At 43.9% G+C, this 20,658-nt stretch overlaps 1 protein-coding gene across 1 annotated transcript in view; it reads left to right on the forward strand.

The window, feature by feature from the left end:
* The window catches only part of LOC126428258 (platelet endothelial aggregation receptor 1-like), a 165,159-nt gene that overhangs the window by 82,173 nt on the left and 62,328 nt on the right, over positions 1–20,658 (forward strand). Inside the window, exon 5 of the mRNA XM_050090170.1 lies at positions 6,579–6,720. Coding sequence (XP_049946127.1) covers positions 6,579–6,720 — 142 coding nt within the window. The remainder of the gene's footprint in view (positions 1–6,578; positions 6,721–20,658) is intronic.

Below are 20,658 nucleotides of genomic sequence, written 5' to 3' on the forward strand. Positions count from 1 at the left end.
CAAAATGGTAGATCTCGAAATAGACGACAGAGGGATACAAAAACAATTAAAATCGCTCAAAAGATGAAAGGCCGCTGGAACTGATGGGATAGCAGTTAGATTTTACACAGAGTACGCGAAGGAACTTGCCCCCCTTCTTGCAGCGGTGTACCGTAGGTCTCTAGAAGAGCGTAGCGTTCCAAAAGATTGAAAAAGGGCGCAAGTCATCCCCGTTTTCAAGAAGGGACGTCGAACAGATGTGCAGAACTATAGACCTATATCTCTAACGTCGATCAGTTGTAGAATTTTGGAACACGTATTATCTTCGAGTATAATGAGTTTTCTGGAGACTAGAAATCTACTCTGTAGGTATCAGCATAGGCTTCGAAAAAGACGATCATGTGAAACCCAGCTCGCGCTATTCGTCCGCGAGACTCAGAGGGCCATAGACACGGGTTCCCAGGTAGATGCACTGTTTCTTGACTCCCGGAAGGGGTTAGATACAGTTCCACACAGTCGTTTAATGAACAAAGTAAGAGCACATGGACTACCAGACAAATTGTTTGATTGGGTTGAAGAGTTCCTAAATAACAGAACGCAGCATGTCATTCTCAATGGCGAGAAGTCTTCCGAAGTAAGAGTGATTTCAGGTGTGCCGCAGGGGAGTGTCGTAGGACCGTTGCTATTCACAATATACATAAATGACCTTGTGGATAATATCGGAAGTTGACTATTTGCGGATGATGCTGTAGTATATCGAGAGGTTGTAACAATGGAAAATTGTACTCAAATGCAGGAGGATCTACAACAAATTGACGCTTGGCACAGGGAATGGCAATTGAATCTCAATGTACACAAGTGTAATGTGCTGCGAATACACAGAAAGAAAGATCCTTCATCATTTGCCTACAATAGAGCAGGTCAGCAACTGGAAGGATTTAATTCCATAAATTATCTGCTAGTAGGCATTAGGAGTGATTTAAAATGGAATGATCATATAAAGTTGATCGTCGGTAAAGCAGATGCCACACTGAGATTCATTGGAAGAATCCTAAGGAAATGCAATCCTAAAACAAAGGAAATAGGTTACAGTACTCTTGTTGCCCACTACTTGAATATTGCTCACCAGTGTGGGATCCGTAGCAGATAGGGTTCATAGAAGAGATAAAGAAGATCCAACGGAGAGCAGCGCTTCGTTACAGGATCATTTAGTAATCGCGAAAGCGTTACGGAGATGATAGATAAACTCCAGTGGAAGACTCTGCAGGAGAGACGCTCAGTGGCTCGGTACGGGCTTTTGTTGAAGTTTCGAGAACATACCTTCACCGAGGAGTCAAGCAGTGTATTGCTCCCTCCTACGTATATCTCGTGAAGAGACCGTGAGGATAAAATCAGAGAGATTAGAGCCCACACAGAGGCATACCGACAATCTTTCTTTCCACGAACATTTAGAGACTGGAATAGAAGGGAGAACCGATATAGGTACTCAAGGTACCCTCCGCCACACACCGAAAGGTGGCTTGCGGAGTATGGATGTAGATGTAGATACATTTCTGTAATCTTTTCATCCACGAGGGTCGTTCAGTAAGTAATGCCCCAGTTTTTTTAACAGCCATTAATATACAAACATTCTTGTTGGTGCTTCACATCTAATGCTTGTTCTGTGCGCTGGTGAAGTTTCGAACTGTTCTCGCAGAAGACAGAGCCGTAGTACAACGTCATAATGGAAACCGTGGTGATCATCCACAAACGTTTGTGTGCAGTGTATGGCGATGCTGTAGCTGACAAGGGTGCAGTTGGGCGATGGGTAAAGGAAGTTACAGCTTCAGGAAGTGCAGAAACAGGGCTCCACCGTCAGCCACGCTCGGGACGTCCTATCCCAGTCACTGCTCCAGATATACTGAATCGTGGGATGCCATTATTCGTGCCGACCGGCGCATCACAACTCCATAATTGGGTCTACAGTTGTCGTTCCTCATTGGAAGTGCGACTGCAGTGATCGAGACTCTCGGATATTCGAAGTGGTTCTCACTATAGATTCCACGAATGCTCACAGCGGACCATAAGATTCGAAGAAAGGCCATTTCATCTGAATTGTTGGGGCGTTTTGAGACCGACGGAGAGGTCTTTCTGTCACGGATCGTTATGGCGGACGAAAGCTGGGTGCACCACTTCGCGCTGGAAATAAAAAGGCAGTCAATGGAGTGGCATCGCCACAAAAGAAGAAAGTCAAGACGACCCCATCTGCCGGAAAAGTCATGGTGACAGTCTTCTGGGATTGTGAGGGTGTCATTCTCGTGGAATTGATGCCAAGAGGGTCAACCATCACTTCATAGGCATACGTCAAGACTCTGAATAAACTCAAGAACCGTTTCCGACGTGTTTGGACATGAATCCAGCTGAAATCCTGCTCTAACACGATAATGCACGCCCACGCACAAGTCTGGGAACCCGGGAACACATCGCCAAATTGGGCTGGACATCACTGCCTCATCCATCCTACAGTCCACACCTGGCACCCTCTGATTTTCATCTCTTTGGGCCACTTAAAGATTCTCTAGGCGTAACACACTTTGAACATGACGAGAGTGTCAGTCACGCAGTGAAAACATGACTACGTCCACAGGACAAGAGCTTTTATCAGCAGGGAATAACATGCTCTTCCACAACGTTGGCGTACGGCCATAGAACGTGATGGGGACTACGTAGAGCAGTAGGACATGGACAAGACATGTATATTGTCGCCAATTTCTGAATCTTAACCATAAAAATGTTCTGAGAAAAAAAATGTGGTGCATTACTAATTGAACGACTCTCGTATTTCTCAAAACATTGTTGAAATTTATCTTCTATAATGTTTGAGAGCACCTCCATCGTTTTTTATTCACCTCAGCAAAATCAACAAAACGTTTTCCTTTCATGTCTCATTTCATTCAAGGAAACAAAAAAAAAGTCGAATGGGGAAAGGTGGGATGAGTATGGGGAATGAGAAACAGGTGTAATTCCATTTTTGGTCAAGAACTGCCGTACCGACAGGGGTGTGTGAGCTGGGGCATTGTCATGATGGAAAAACCTGTCACCCGACAGCCAAAAAATCAGGCCGCTTCCGCGTCGCAATGTTGCGGAATCTTTGCAAAACTTCCAAGCCTAGTTGACTGTCTGGCCCGTATGGAACAAACTCTGAATGGACGATACTTCTCACATAAAAAAAAAAAAAATCATCATTGTCGTAACGTGTGATTCCACCTAACGAGCTTTGTTAGGGCGAGGCAAACTTAAAGTCTTCCATTGGTATGACTGTTATTCTGATTATGGATCGTAAGCATAGCACGAAGTTTCGTCCTCTGTGTTAATTTTTAGAGAATAGTTTCAACCATTTCGGGACTCTTCTTCCAAAGCATGCTTTCACGTGACCTCGTTTTTGTTTAGCAGTCAGCAGTCGTAGTACGAATGTGGAAGCCAAACTTCTCATTCCCAAATCCTCTGGCACAGCTCACTCCCAATAGCTTCACACTGTCTTCAGTGTTAAAAGTCTCTTCGGGTTTGCTACCGGATCCTAAAATCAACTTGACTCGATATTTCGGCGATCCAAGTGGTCGCCATCTTCAGGAAAATGCTGCTTCTGCTGATGAGTCCCGCTGAGAACTGACGCCAGGCTGCAAATCGACGTCCTATATAGGCCACCCGTTCAGTGCACGGCGCATGCGCCGCCCATCACGGTTGCTGCCCTCCAAGACAGGGAGGTGGCGCCGCACTTAGTGGAACACTGCTGGCAACGATATATCGCAATCAAGGCCGCACCGAAGAACGTTCAGTTTTGATGCGAGATAATTCAGGATTCCACGTCTTGCTAAGAGGAAACCCATTCTCTCTGTTGATTAAATTATCAGCCAACCTAATTTCAATCGCCTCTTTATAAACACTGTTCCAAAAACCGGAAATGTTGGCAACCACACCAGTTTCCTCAAATTTCATATTGTGTCCCTCATTTAGGCAGTGTTCTGCTACCGCCGATTTTTCCGGCTGTTGTAGCCTCGTGTGACGACGATCTTCCACACACCTGTCATGCACTGTACGAATAGAACGGCCAACGTAAGCTTTCCCACATTGACACGGAATTTTGTACACCCAGGTTTCCTAAGCTCCAAATCATCCTTCACAGAGCCGAGCAGAGCCCTAATCTTAGAAGGTGGACGGAACACACTCTTAATGTTAAAATTCCTTAAAATTCGTCCAATCTTAAACGATAATCCTACAGCATAAGGAAGAAAGGCCACAGATCCATGATCCTCTTCGTACACCTCCGGAGATGGTCCAAACTCCATAGCCCGACGAAACTGCTTCTCGGTGTATCCATTTTCCTTAAAAACAGTCATCAAATGCTCAAGTTCTTGAGTTAAGCTGTCTGCGTCGGAAATGGCATATTCTCCCCGTACCAAAGCCCTAAGGACGCTATTGCGTTGGTGTGGTGGATGACAGCTCTTAGGATGCAGATACCAATCTGTGTGTGTAGGCTTTCGGTGAACACTGTGTGCCAAAGTTCCATCTGTTTTTTTATGAACCATTACGTCTAAAAATGGAAGCATCCCATCATTTTCAACCTCCATAGTAAATTTAATGCGGGGATGAAGACAGTTGAAGTGGTCCAAAAATCTGTTAAGAGCATCACGTCCATGCGGCCAGACGAAGAAGGTATCGTCCACGTGGTCCGTCGTCAATCTTCACCGATGATTTCACGAATGTTTTCAACAGTTTCATGTGTTCGAGCCGTGGAAGGACGACCAGAACGAGGAAATGGGAAAACCACTCAAATACTCCAATTTTCCCTATAGCATCGTCCCTGCAAGCCGTTTATAACATATCAGGAGTTTCTGTTCCAGCTTTTCAAGCAACAAGCAGAATTTCACCCTCGCACACTGTTCACGAAAATCAGCCATTATAACGGCGACAATCACACAAAACATTTGTCACTATAAATTCTGCCGATACTAAAGTGCGCGTCATTTATGACGGCGGCCGAGTTTAGGTTCGTTCTGCGCATCTGACGTCACAAAACACAGTCAGCCAATGAACAGAGAACGACGTTGCCAGAGCTCCACTGCAGTGCAGAGCACGGACAAGTGTCTTTAGTTTTAGAATCGTTCAGTCATAAATAAAGTAATTGAACAAAAACCGTGTCTTGATAGCAGACTTAACTTTATAGAAAGTTTGGAAAAAGCATTATTTATACCAATTGCTTCATATTCTATTAATTAATTAAACCAAACAAGCAATAAGCCTCCTAATTCAGGCGATAGCAAGGAAAGGTGTTTGTATCATTCTCACTAACCGCTTTTTCATAATAAAGAACAGCGGTAATTGTTATTTCCTGTTGTACTTCAGCGAAACGTGAGTAATTCATAGTCATACCAACAGTGTTTGTCGGTATTTTGCGCGATATTTTAAAGTCCTCTGGGAGATGCATTGAATGACGAGCTGCATTAGTGTAATGGTTAAAGTGTATGGCTGCTAAGGGAAAGTTCTGAGTTCAAACGTTGTTGGGTGCTTATATTTTGTTTATTTAAAAACAATATCGAAGTGTCTTACTTCATGAATTTTATTCGTTTGAATGTAATTTTTTAAAATTTCTAGTGGCAACTAAAATCGACCATATGGAAATTATACGCTTTGGACTTTTACCTCTGCAAACTCTTCAAAATTTCGTGCAATGGTTTACTACATCTAATGCTGCACAATAACTGCGTTGAACATCGAAACAAAATTAAGTCATTTATTGGGGGAAGGTATCAGTCAAGAAGATGTGTAAAAATCAAACTTTTGGAGCAAATAGTTTTTATGAAATCGAATGATAAACTGTGTCAAAGCAGTCGAAACACCATGTGTCTGCACAGGCGACCAGTGCATTGATGACAAAATCGCGCACATCACGGAATGCGGGGAGCACGTCTGTGTAGCAGCAAAAGGGTTAATGCGGCCGTGGTGACTTTACTTCATAAACTGCGCGCTCCCCCCTAAACGTAAGTTTGCGAACTATACTATGGCGGCAGGCCGGGGTAGCCGAGCGGTTCTAGGCGCTTCAGTCTGAAACCGCGTGACCGCTACAGTCGCAGGTTCGAATCCTGCCTTGGGCATGGATGTGTGTGATGTCCTTAGGTTAGTTAGGTTTAAGTAGTTCTAAGTTCTAGGGCACTGATGACCACAGATGTTAAGTCCCATAGTGCTCAGAGCCATTTTTTTATGCTATGGCGCTGCTTCTCTTGGCGCGTATAATTGGCAACGCAGCAATCGCCCGCGTCTGGGCTGGCATGCGCGAACCGCCAAGATAAAAGAATTGAGCTGCTGTCTTGACTTTCTTCAGCGACGGCGCTCGGCCTATTGACGATGGTATGTTCGCGCTATACGCTGCTAGCGGCAAAACGCGGTACTAGAAAAGCTCTGACAGAGAAAAAATTAGTTTGGTTTCTTTTGGCTGCCCTGTCGTACACGCCTGCTTGAATGGTCGTTTGGTTGCCACTTAGCCCAGTGAGTTTGTCATTTCTGATGGAATGTTATCTATCGCTTCTGCGTGACGACACGTGATGTGAGTTGTTGGTCCACAGGTGACAGCCAGTGCGTGCCCGAGTGTCCTGGCGGCTGCGGAACTGGTGGGCGCTGCACAGCTCCCAAAAGCTGCGTCTGCGACCCCGGCTTCCGGAAGGCACCCAACCACATTGGCTGTGAGCCCGTCAGCTGTGCAAAAGGGTACGTCCTACCAGGTGACTTTTACTATACTAATCATGTCTCCTGCCAACGGTCTTGCAGCAGTGGTGACGCCGGTTCCAGTCCAATGACTGAAGCGCTTTCGGGCCTGGCTAGCACTTGGATGGGTGACCGTCCTGCCTGCCGAGCGCTGGGGGTGCACTCAGCCCTTGAGAGGGGAATTGAGGAGCTACTTGAGTGAAAAGTAGCGGCAGCAGCCACGAAAACTGACAACGGTCGAGAGAGCGGTGTTCTAACCACATGTCCTTCCATATCTGCATCCAGTGACACCCATAGATGAGGATGACACGGCGGTCGGACGGTACCTTTAGGGCCACCCAAGGTCATTTCGGATGGCGATTCGTTGGATTTGGTTTGTAATGATATCGCCTACTGATGTTCCAAATAAAACCTGAAGCTTCACCACTGAGCCCATTAGCTGTCAATCATAGGACAGTCTCCCCAGGTTTTGGAAATTTGTGGTAAGATTGTGTGGAATCAAACTGGTAGTGTCATCGGTCCCCGAAGCTTACACACTACGTATGTTGAAACTTCATGGCAGATTAAAACTGTGTGCCGGACAGAGACTCGAACTCGGGACCTTGGCCTATCGCGAGCAAGTGCTCAACCAACTGAGCTATGCAAGCACGAGTCACGGCCCGTCCTCACGGCTTTACTTCCGCCAGTATCTCGTCTCTGCTGTGAGGACGGTGCGTGAGTCGTGCTTGGGTAGCTCAGTTGGTAGAGCATTTGCCCGCGAAGGGCAAACGTCCCGATTTCGAGACTCGGTCCGGCACACAGTTTTAATCTGCCAGGAAGTTTCACATCAGCGCACACTCCACTGCAGAGTGAAAATCTCATTCTGGACTCCGTATGTTGTTCTTGTGGTCTTCAGTCCTGAGACTGGTTTGATGCAGCTTGTAATGGTACTTGAATTACGTAACCATGACAGCACCTCACCTCAACCTCTCGATACCAGCAATATTCTACTGTGTTTCAGTAAAATAGTTAACATATTTCTGTGACAACATTCAGATTTGATTTCATTAATGTAGAGGTACTTTGATACATCGATACGTTTTTATTGCAATGATATTATTCTTATGTGTATTCTTTCTTTTATCACTATGACCTTTGACGTACTTGTAACTCTGATTTTTGGGCGCGTAAGCGGTTATTAGAGAGTCAAGTCTTGGTCGTCATGTTGAAAATACGTAAACTGTAGTCAGTTTATGAAATTTAAACTTTAACAGTGAGGAAGATATTTTCAAGTATGTTTTATATTGTGAAGTGCTGGTGCAACAAAAGTAATAAAAAAGAAGGGTAACTTAAATTCGGTGTGCTGATTACTTTTTCACATCACCATTGTACTAACTTGCAAATGAATGGTTTATGAAACACATCTATAAAACTTTTGAATATAGCAGAATAACACCTAGGCCTCTTTGCATCCGAGCTTGGAATCATCAACACCTAGATTTTCGACGATTCAGCCATGAGTTCACAACGAGACCAGCGTAGGAAACACGAAAAGATGAGTGCCTAGTTTATCCATTAGTCCAATAAATGACTTTATTAACTGTGCTCCAATGACACCTGCCACATAATATAACTTTGTTGTTGCCCGAAAATGCAATATTTAGCAGCGTGAGCAACACTACAATCATAATTAATTTTTGACCTTTGTTGTGGTAGGGTTGTTAGAAGCTCTCCATGCTACTCTATCCTGTGCAAGCTTCTTCATCCCCCAGTACCTACTGCAAACTACATCCTTCTGAATCTGCTTAGTGTATTCATCTCTTGGTCTCCCTCTACGATTTTTACCCTCCACGCTGCCCTCCAATACTAAATTGGTGATCCCTTGATGCCTCAGAACATGTCCTACCAACCGGTCCCTTCTTCTAGTCAAGTTGTGCCACAAGCTCCTCTTCTCTCCAATTCTGTTCAATACCTCCTCATTAGTTATGTGATCTACCCATCTAATCTTCAGCATTCTTCTGTAGCACCACATTTCGAAAGCTTCTATTCTCTTCTTGTCCAAACTATTTATCGTCCATATTTCACCTCCATACATGGCTACACTCCATACAAATACTTTCAGAAACGACCTCTTGACACTTAAATCTATACTCGATGTTAACAAATTTCTCTTCTTCAGAAACGCTTTCCTTGCCATTGCCAGTCTACATTTTATATCCTCTCTACTTCGACCATCATCAGTTATTGTGATCCTCAAATAGCAAAACTCCTTTACTACTTTAAGTGTCTCATTCCCTAATCTAATTCCCGCAGAATCACCCGACTTAATTCGACTACATTCCATTACCCTCGTTTTGCTCTTGTTGATGTTCATCTTATACCCTCCTTTCAAGACACTGTCCATTCCGTTCAACTGCTCTTCCTTTGCTGTCTCTGACAGAATTACAATGTCATCGGCGAACCTCAATGTTTTTATTTCTTCTCCATGGATTTTAATACCAACTCCGAACTTTCGTTTTCTTTACTACTTGTTCAAAATACAGATTGAATAGCATCGGGGATAGGCTACAACCCTGTCTCACTCCCTTCCCAATCACTGCTTCCCTTTCATGTCCCTCGACTCTTATAACTGCCATGTGGTTTCTGTACAAATTATAAATAGCCTTTCGCTCCCTGTATTTTACCCCTGTCACCTTCAGAATTACACTACGTAATCTAGCTTAAACTAACTTACGCTAAGGACAACACACACACCCATGCCCGAGGGAAGACTCCAACCTCCGACCGGGGCAGCCGCGCGGCGCCAGGTTTCGCTTTAGGTCTGTGCCCATCAACTGTTTAACAGTGTATGTTGTCCCAAGTCTCTACTTAGTAGCCAAGTGAGTTAGTTAGTTAGGAGTTCCATATCATCAGAACGATGTTTTATCGAAATGATGTGGACGAGTCACTTTACAGCATATGTATACAGGATTAGTGTTAACATTAATGAACTCTTGTTATTTTATTCCTACTCGTGCAAATACACCAAAAATAAGTTTTTTATTTTTTAATTTTATTTTACTGGCTGCCAGTTACCAGCAGAAGTTCGACCATGGGATACGAGGAGTTGTCAAGGAGAAATGATTTTCAATTAAATTTGAAACTTACTTCGCTACCTGCCAGACATTTTATGATATTGTGCAAGTCATAAAAAAATTTATTATTGTTTATTGAAATCCTTGCTGAGCCACTGATCGCCGTAACAGTGGTTAATAAAGGTAATTTCTCCCTCTAGTGTTGTAGGTACGTACATCACTGTTCTTTTCAAATTGTGACGGATTATTTATGACGAATTTCGTTAGCGAAAATATGTGCTGTGACGGTGCACTTAAAGTGCCTAGCTCCTTGAAGTACCTACATGACGTTACTGGGTGAACACCACATGTTATTCTTTCTGATCGCTTTTGTGCAGTCACCACCTTTTTTCTAAGTAATTAGTTACCCCAAAAAATCATTCCGTGCGACATTATTGAGTGTAAACATGCAAAATATGCCGGTAGGTTGATACGTTTGTTTCCAAGATTAGCAATTATACGAAGAGCAAAAGCAGCTGATGTTAATTGTTTGAGAAGGTCATGTTTTCATCAACACCCACATTCAAAAATTTAGTACATTCTACCTTACTATTGTTCATGTGCTACATCTTGTTGGTATGACTCTATTTGTTGTACAGAACTGAATGTAGCGTCCTTTCTTCCAAAATTTAGGCAGAGTCAGTTTTCAGAGAAACACTTCATAATTCTCTGGAGAACATCACGTACTAACTCTTCCGTTGCTTTCTCTCTAATGTGGTTTGTTATAATGGTAATATTGTCTCCAAAAAGCATAAATTTTGGTTGTTGGGTGTTAGGTGGAAAGCCATTCACATATTTAAGGAATAGGAGTGACCCAAAACAGCAGCCTGTGTGACTCCCTTTGTGATCTTTTTCCCCAGTAACTAAAATTTTCCCCCCTGCTGACATCGTCCAAATTATTAAGCACAACCTTTTGCATTCTGTTTGTCAAGTATCATTCAAGCCAGCAATGCATAAAAACATCAATTCCACAAAACTTGAATTTTTCTAAGAGAGTACCATGATCTACACAGTCGAAGGTCTTGAAAACATCACAAAAAATACCAACTGGCGTTATGTTATTATTTGAGGTTTGTACCGTTTGAATGTATAGTTAGGATTCTCAGTCGAGAAACCTTTCTGTGATCCAAACTGTTATACGCTACGTAGATTATTTTCACTTAAGTGTGCGACCAGACTTAAGTGCATTACTTTTCTGAATATTTTGGAAACAGATGTCAGCCAGTAAACTGGAAGATACACTATATGATCAAGAGTATCCGGACACCCCCAAAAACATACGTTTTTCATATTAGGAGCATTTTGCTGACACTTACTGCCAGGTACTCTATATCAACGACCTCAGTAGTCATTAGACATTAGAGAGAGAAGAATGGGGCGCTCCGCGGATCTCATGGACTTCGAATGTGGTCAAGTGACTGACTGGTGTCATACATCTGTACGCGAGATTTCCATACTCCTAAACATCCCTAGGACCAGTGTTTCCGATGTGATAGTGAAGTGGAAACGTGAAGGGACTCGTACAGCGCAGAACCGTACAGATCGACCTCGTCTGTTGACTGACAGAGACCGCCGATAGTTGAAGAAGGTCGTAATGTGTAAGAGGCAGACAGCTGTACAGTCCATCACACAAGAATTCCAAACTGCATCAGGATCCATTGCAAGTACTATGACAGTTAGGTGGGAGGTGCGAAAACTTGGATTTCATGGTCGAGCAGCTGCTCATAAACCCAACATCACGCCAGTAAATACCAAACGACGCCTCGCTTCATGCAAGGACCGTAAACATTGAATGATTGAACTGTGGAGAAACGTCGTGTGGAGTGACGAATCACGGCATACATTGTGGCGATCCGATGGCAGGTTGTGGGTATGGCGAATGCCAGGTGAATATACTGTAGCGTGTGTGGTGCCAACTTTAAAATTCGGAGGCGGTGGTGTTATACTGTGGTCGTGTTTTTCATGGAGGGGCTTGCACCCCTTGTTTTTTTTACGTGGCAATATAACAGCACGGGCCTAAATTGATGTTTTAAGCACCTTCTTGCTTCCCGTTGTTGAAGAGCCATTCGGGGATGGCGATTACATCTTTCAACATGACGAGCACTCGTTCATAATGCAAGGCCTGTGGCGGAGTGGTTACACGGCAACAACATTCCTGTAATGGACTGGCCTGCACAGAGTCCTGACCTCAGTCCTACATAACAGCTTTGGGATGTTTTGGAACGCTGCCTTTGTGCCAGGCCTCACCAACCGACATCGATAACTCTCCTCAGTGTAGCACTCCGTGAAGAATGGGCTGCCATTCCCCAAGAAACCCTCCAGCACCTGATTGAACGTGTGCCTGTGAGAGTGGAAGGTGTCATCAAGGCTAAGGGTGGGCCAACACCATAATCAATTCCAGTATTCCGATGGAGGGCGCCACGAACTTCTAAGTCATTTTCAGTCAGATGTCCGGATAATTTTGATTGTTGTTGTTGTTGTTGTTGTTGTGATCTTCAGTCCTGAGACTGGTTTGATGCAGTTCTCCATGCTACTCTATCCTGGGCTAGCTTCTTCATCTCCCGGTACCTACTACAACCTACATCCTTCTGAATCTGCTTAGTGTATTCATCTCTTGGTCTCCCTCTACGATTCTTACCCTCCACGCTGCCCTCCAATGCTACATTTGTGATCCCTTGATGCCTCAAAACATGTCCTAGCAACCGATCCCTTCTTCTAGTCAAGTTGTGCCACAAACTCCTCTTCTCCGCAATTCTATTCAATGCCTCCTCATTTCTTATGTGATCTACCCATCCAATCTTCAACATTCATCTGTAGCACCACATTTCGAAAGCTTCTATTCTCTTCTTGTCCAAACTATTTCTCGTCCACGTTTCACTTCCATACATGGCTACACTCCATACAAATACTTTCAGAAACGACTTCCTGACATTTAAATCTACACTCGATGTTAACAAATTTTTCTTCTTCAGAAACGCTTTCCTTGCCATTGCCAGTCTACATTTTATATCCTCTCTACTTCGACCATCATCAGTTACTTTGTTCCCCAAATAGCAAAACTCCTTTACTACTTTAAGTGTCTCATTTCCTAATCTAATTCCCTCAGCATCACGCGACTTAATTCGACTACATTCCATTATCCTCGTTTTGCTTTTGTTGATCTTCATCTTATATCCTCCTTTCATGACACTGTCCATTCCGTTCAACTGCTCTTCCACGTCCTTTGCTGTCTCTGACAGAATTAGAATGTCATCGGCGAACCTCAAACTTTTTATTTCTTCTCCATGGATTTTAATACCTACTCCGAATTTTTCTTTTGTTTCCTTTACTGCTTGCTCAATATACAGATAGAATAACATGGGGGAGAGGCTACAACCCTGTCTCACTCCCTTCCCAACCACTGCTTCCCTTTCGTGCCCCTCGACTCTTATAACTGCCATCTGGTTTCTGTACAAATTGTAAATAGCCTTTCGCTCCCTGTATTTTACCAATGCAACATTCAGAATTTAGAAAGAGAGTATTCCAGTTAACATTGTCAAAACCTTTCTCTAAGTCTACAAATGCTAGAAACGTAGGTTTGCCTTTTCTTAATCTTTCTTCTAAGATAAGTCGTAAGGTCAGTATTGCCTCACGTGTTCCAACATTTCTACGGAATCCAAACTGATCTTCCCTGGGGTCAGGCTCTACAAGTTTTTCCATTCGTCTGTAAAGAATTCGCGTTAGTATTTTGCAGCTGATGCTTATTAAACTTATAGTTCGATAATTTTCACATCTGTCAACACCTGCTTGCTTTTGGATTGGAATTATTATACTCTTCTGGAAGTCTGAGGGTATTTCGCCTGTCTCATACATCTCCTCTCTTGCTCACCAGATGGTAGAGTTTTGTCAGGACTGGCTCTCCCATCAGTAGTTCTAATGGAATGTTGTCTACTCCGGGGGCCTTATTGCGACTTAGGTCTTTCAGTGCTGTGTCAAACTATTCACGCAGTATCATATCTCCCATTTCATCTTCATCTACCTCCTCTTCCATTTCCATAATATTGTCCTCAAGAACATCGCCCTTGTATAGACCCTCTATATACTCCTTCCACCTTTCTGCTTTGCATTCTTTGCTTAGAACTGGGTTTCCATCTGAGCTCTTGATATTCATGCAAGTGGTTCTCTTTTCTCCAAAGGTCTCTTTAATTTTCCTGTAGGCAGTATCTACACTCCTGGAAATTGAAATAAGAACACCGTGAATTCATTGTCCCAGGAAGGGGAAACTTTATTGACACATTCCTGGGGTCAGATACATCACATGATCACACTGACAGAACCACAGGCACATAGACACAGGCAACAGAGCATGCACAATGTCGGCACTAGTACAGTGTATATCCACCTTTCGCAGCAATGCAGGCTGCTATTCTCCCATGGAGACGATCGTAGAGATGCTGGATGTAGCCCTGTGGAACGGATTGCCATGCCATTTCCACCTGGCGCCTCAGTTGGACCAGCGTTCGTGCTGGACGTGCAGACCGCGTGAGACGACGCTTCATCCAGTCCCAAACATGCTCAATGGGGGACAGATCCGGAGATCTTGCTGGCCAGGGTAGTTGACTTACACCTTCTAGAGCACGTTGGGTGGCACGGGATACATGCGGACGTGCATTGTCCTGTTGGAACAGCAAGTTCCCTTGCCGGTCTAGGAATGGTAGAACGATGGGTTCGATGACGGTTTGGATGTACCATGCACTATTCAGTGTCCCCTCGACGATCACCAGTGGTGTACGACCAGTGTAGGAGATCGCTCCCCACACCATGATGCCGGGTGTTGGCCCTGTGTGCCTCGGTCGTATGCAGTCCTGATTGTGGCGCTCACCTGCACGGCGCCAAACACGCATACGACCATCATTGGCACCAAGGCAGAAGCGACTCTCATCGCTGAAGACGACACGTCTCCATTCGTCCCTCCATTCACGCCTGTCGCGACACCACTGGAGGCGGGCTGCACGATGTTGGGGCGTGAGCGGAAGCCGGCCTAACGGTGTGCGGGGCCGTAGCCCAGCTTCATGGAGACGGTTGCGAATGGTCCTCGCCGATACCCCAGGAGCAACAGTGTCCCTAATTTGCTGGGAAGTGGCGGTGCGGTCCCCTACGGCACTGCATAGGATCCTACGGTCTTGGCGTGCATCCGTGCGTCGCTGCGGTCCGGTCCCAGGTCGACGGGCACGTGCACCTTCCGCCGACCACTGGCGACAACATCGATGTACTGTGGAGACCTCACGCCCCACGTGTTGAGCAATTCGGCGGTACGTCCACCCGGCCCCCCGCATGCCCACTATACGCCCTCGCTCAAAGTCCGTCAACTGCACATACGGTTCACGTCCACGCTGTCGCGGCATGCTACCAGTGTTAAAGACTGCGATGGAGCTCCGTATGCCACGGCAAACTGGCTGACACTGACGGCGGCGGTGCACAAATGCTGCGCAGCTAGCGCCATTCGACGGCCAACACCGCGGTTCCTGGTGTGTCCGCTGTGCCGTGCGTGTGATCATTGCTTGTACAGCCCTCTCGCAGTGTCCGGAGCAAGTATGGTGGATCTGGCACACCGGTGTCAATGTGTTCTTTTTTCCATTTTCCAGGAGTGTATCTTACCCCTCGTGAGATACGCCTCTACATCCTTACATTTGTCCTCTAGCCATCCCTGCTTAGCCATTTTGCACTTCCTGTCGATCTCATTTTTGAGACGTTTGTGTTCCTTTTTGCCTGCTTCATTTACTGCATTTTTGTATTTTCTTCTTTCATCAATTAATTTCAATATTTCTTCAGTTACCCAAGGATTTCTACTAGCCCTTGTCTTTATACCTACTTGATCTTCTGCTGCCTTCACTACTTCATTCCTCAGATTACATGGTGTATATTTATTGCCGAAAATACAAGTTGTTGCTGCTTCTTATTCGCCGATTGGAGGCTATGTAATCCGGAGGAGACTCTATTGAATCCAATGCGAGACTCACAGCTGTCGAAGGCGCTGCGTCAGCTTGGAGTGGGTGCTCGGCTTCTGGGCATGGCGGTGACTAAGACGCACACACCATTTTGCGGAGTTCTCCATTTCTCCTAGATCACTGTCCACGTTGTCCCATCAGGTGGACTGTGACGTCAGATGCCATGGAGTAGTGCTGAATGCTGAACCTGGCCCACTGGTATCTAGGCCATCAGATCTGTCCATATCTCTGCTTCTGGACATGTCAGTGACCAAGACGCGTGTGTTTCGATTCACACGTCATTTGGGGAGTTCTCGATCCCTCCAAGATCACTGCCCACGTTGTCCTCTGAGGTTAATCGCGACGTCGAGTGCCGTGGAGTCGTGCTGAATGCTGAACCTGGCTACTGGTACGATGGGCTTCACACCCATTAGTAGCTCTGCATTCGGACATGACTGTGACCAACAAGTATGTGTTTCAATTCACACCATTTCGATCTCTCCCATATCACTACCTGCGCTTTCCCCACAGGTCGACCATGGTGTCAGATGCCGTGGAGACACGCTGAATGCTGAACGTGGCCTGTCAGCACTATAAGCCATCAGAGCCACACAGGAGTTTAAGGTAGCTTCTGCCATAGACCAGACAGGTGTTGGTAGACCCTCAGTCTACTCATCAGCGCTGGCTCCTGTGCCGGCATCAGTATTGGATGCTGGACTCCACCAGTCGCAGCTTCAGTTCGCTGATCGTCTTGGAGAGCAGTAAGTGCAAGATCAACACTGGAACGATCTCACACACAAGGTGTTACCGTACCATAACAAGAGAATCGAGCGCAAATGACACAAACGGCAGCGATCCTGCTGATAGTGCCAAAAGCTAGTGGGGTGGAGTATTTATCTCATCAAGGAGAGGCTATGCTCCACAATGCCATTCGTTATGTCCGAACTGAGTCTGCTAAATTTGCTTAACGAATTTGTTACAGGATTTTTTACCTCTTACAAGGAGAACACAACTCCATCCGAATAAGCCGCGGAAAGCCCAACAGTACCGGCCGACCGCCGTGTCATCCTCATACGATAGGCGTCATTGGATGCCGATGTGAAGGAGCGTGTGTTCAGCACAGCACTCTCTCAAATGTTTTCGTGACTGAAGCCCCTACTTCTCAGTTATGTACCTCACAAGGGCTAAGTGCACCCCGCCTGCCAATAGTATTCGGCAGACTCGGATGGTCACCCATCCAACTGCTAGCCAAGCCCAACAGCGCTTAACTTTTGTGATCTGGCGGGAATGCCATTAGCAGGAGAACAAAAAAAGTGCCATAATCCAATTTCCCAGAAACTTTGTTCAGTATGAGAAGGGTCAAAATATGCGAACACGCCTCTGCTTGTCCGTAGATACTTTATCGATTCTGAGATAACGACGGCCAAAGTCTTTGGGGTACTTTATCTGCCATTTAGCGAGCAAATAGTTCGGCTGCAGTGATGGCACAGTGTTCAGTGTCCCAGTTTCGCATTGTACCCTGTGTTCGAAACCCGATCGTTATTTTTATTTTTGTTTTTGATTTATGTACCTGAGTCTGTAGAAGATTGTTACACTATTGTTTTCCAGAGTATACTGAAATAACGTTGCCCTGATTCCTCTAACAATTGCATATCAGATGAATGGATGAAGAAAAAAGTAAATTACTTGAATTTTTTTTAGTGAAATTGCTGAAGTGAATCTTGAGTCACTATCGGTTGCAAACGCGACTTTTCGGAAAAGTAATACTTTACACAAATCATTGCCAGCACCTGAAATCTTGAGCAGTGTTAACGACGTTTCTTTCCCGAGGGAGATTCATACGAATAAATGTCGCTGTGGCAAACCTGCATTCGCATGATGCTTGTGGTGTTCAGAATTTTTGTGTTTCGAATATTTCTACGATCAGTATCATCCATGGGAATGCACTAAATATTCCCGAAGGCTAAACATATGAATAAAAAATAATAATTATTATAGTAATTTATAGGAGAATTATATATTAGCATATGAGAATTTAAAAAGATTGTAAACCATCTCATTACCATATACGTACATACATATATTATGCAGGGTGTTCGGAAATTCCCGTTACAAATTTCAAAGACTTGTAGAGGGGAGTGAGTGCATAATATTTTGAATAGGAACCCACGTCTGGAAACGAGCTGTTTCCGTTTTACGAAGGTTTCAATTCAGTTGTGTAGCTCATCTACTTTTGGTTGAGGAGTTGAATTAGACGTGACACAATACAATTATTAAGTAACAGTTCGAAAGGAAACATAACGAAATATCCATTTACTACTTAAGCACACTCGTTTGTATTAACGCCCAAACATTACGTGTTTACATTATTTCTAGACAAAAAACCAGCGCACTGTACGTACAGAACAGTACTGATGCATTACTACAGTGGATGATGTAGCACCCACCAACGTTGTTCACAGACATTGTACGTCCGAAGCGTGTTCTGGTACGCACTGTCCACCCCACCTGGTGTCTCTTCAGTTTCTGGCGCAGCGGTCAGAACTCGTGCCAGCGAATCTTCCTCTGCCTCTACAGAAGTCTCGCAAATGAAACTTCGCACACGGCGTTAAATGAAATCAGGCGACCATCTGACGCAGTACACGTCATCCTGTCTAGCCTTCTGCCCACCAGGATAGGCAACTCTGAGACTATTCCGTTTCCCTCAGCAGACTTGGACTATTTAAGGGGAGTAGGTACGGTGAAATTGGTCAAAAAGTGACATTTTCCGATTATTATCTCTTAATAATATTTAATCCCTCCTGAACAATTTGATGCATCATTTGCCGATTAATTCCAATTGGAAGTGTAGTTTTTATTACTCCAAAGTAAATAGTGCAGGCGTAAAAAGATCTAGTCGTTCTCCACTGACTACCTTAAGTATCTCTATCTCTGGAACTATTCACACTAGAAGGCTGTCGTTTTCAGCTGTTAAGAGGTTAGCCGGCCGTTGTGGCAGAGCGGCTCTTGGCGCTTCAGTCCGGAACCGCGCTGCTGCTACGGTCGCAGGTTCGAATCCTGCCTCGGGCTTGGATTTGTATGATGTCCTTAGGTTAGTTATTTTTAAGTAGTTCTAAGTCTAGGGCACTGATGACCTCACATGTTAAGTCGCATAGTGCTTAGAACCATTTGAAACACTTTTTTTTTTTTGTTAAGAGGTTAGATGCAGTGTGTCATACATAGTATGGTGTGTTATTACACGTTCTTATACCTCTTTTCAGCATGTCGAAAAAGAGGGTTGCTTTGAGGGGCTCCGGAAAGGGTCAAAATCATGAAAAGTTCAATTTGTTCTTTTTTGCGTTTTCTGAATCTGCAGACTATTACCTTTTAATAGATATATAATTTATTCAATTCCGAAGACTACAACAATTTTTAAATTTTTTTTTGAAATGTGTTCTACATGGGCGTGATCCACTGTGGCGCTGTTAAACTGCTGTCAAATGATGTTATTATTAACGTCCGTGTTCATCAGGTACATTTTAGTGATGTGAGATAAAGTATGTGTTGTGGCTAACCTGTGATGGTTCAATATATATCGCTGGTGTGATTGTCGATTGTTTCATGTTTATTTACTCTGTCGTTATCTCGAAAATATTCGTAATTAATTCTGTTTCTTGAGTCTCTGTTTTGTTGAAGTATAATAATGAGTAAAAGTAAAGTTATTAGAAATCCTGTGAAGGCTTTTAAGAAAAGGAGAAATGTTGGAAAGGCAAAGGTATGTGTTATTACTGTAAACAATAAAGACGATAACCAAGTGAGTGAACCTAACCTCTCAAGTACACCTGCCCATAGCAGTCAAAGTGGGAAAGAAAATACTTCACAGAAGAAGCTTGGTTCAATGAGTGAAAACTATGAATGTTTTATGGGCGAATCGGATGTGAATGAAATATTTGATATGTCGGTTCTCAAAGGAATTTTTTCAAACTGTGTAAGATGTATTCATTGTAGTGAAGTTGGTCCAGAACTCTCCATAATAAAGCACGCAGGACTTGCTAGTGAAATACAACTGAAATGTGATAAGTGTTCATACATGACCACCTTTTGGAACAGTGTTGCAGTAACTGCAACTGAAGAAAATGGTAGCAAAATCTACGAACACAACAACGAGCGATGCTTGCTTTAGACAAGGAACGCCTTCGGGCTGCAGACAGGGCTGTAAAGAGTCTAGAAATACAAGCAAGAGTAAACAGGAGGAGGAACAAGAGGAAGCTGGAGGAGGAGTTTGCAGAGGATGAAGATAATCCATCCTATGGACCTGGAGTGCACTAAAAAGTTAATCCAATCTTTGTTGCTCGATTCCCAAAACTTTTATTTTCTCATACTAATTACATGTTTTCTAAGGATCTTCAAAACATATTTGTTTCAAACTTTCAGTAAATGTTACACAGTACCTTCTGCATAATTTAACACAGCCTTTTTCCAAAAAACTGTATGTTTTTGAATATATAAATAAAAAATTGCAAAAAAATGTTGTGAATTTTCATTACAATTGAAAAAAATCATCTTTAATAACTGAACTAAAATTTTGTAAAATCCCTGTGTTAAGTTGTAGCCCATATTCCAATAAATAATCTGTAAAAAGTTCAACATCCTACCTCAAATACTTTGTGAGGAAAGATGTAATTTATAAGCGTTATTTTAACATTGCAAGTATAGGGCGTTCCGGATCCCCTTAAGAAGCGAAGTTCCTATGGAATCCAGTATACATCTGAATCACAGACACATAATAAGAACACGTCCACTAGTGCTTCGAGGACGAAACTTGGAAACCATATAAGTAGATTACGTAGATTAATTGTCCTGAAATATAAATAATACATAATTGTAAGCAATCCACACAGATG

The sequence above is a fragment of the Schistocerca serialis genome, chromosome 12 (assembly GCF_023864345.2).
Source record: "Schistocerca serialis cubense isolate TAMUIC-IGC-003099 chromosome 12, iqSchSeri2.2, whole genome shotgun sequence".
Classification (NCBI taxonomy): domain Eukaryota; kingdom Metazoa; phylum Arthropoda; class Insecta; order Orthoptera; family Acrididae; genus Schistocerca; species Schistocerca serialis.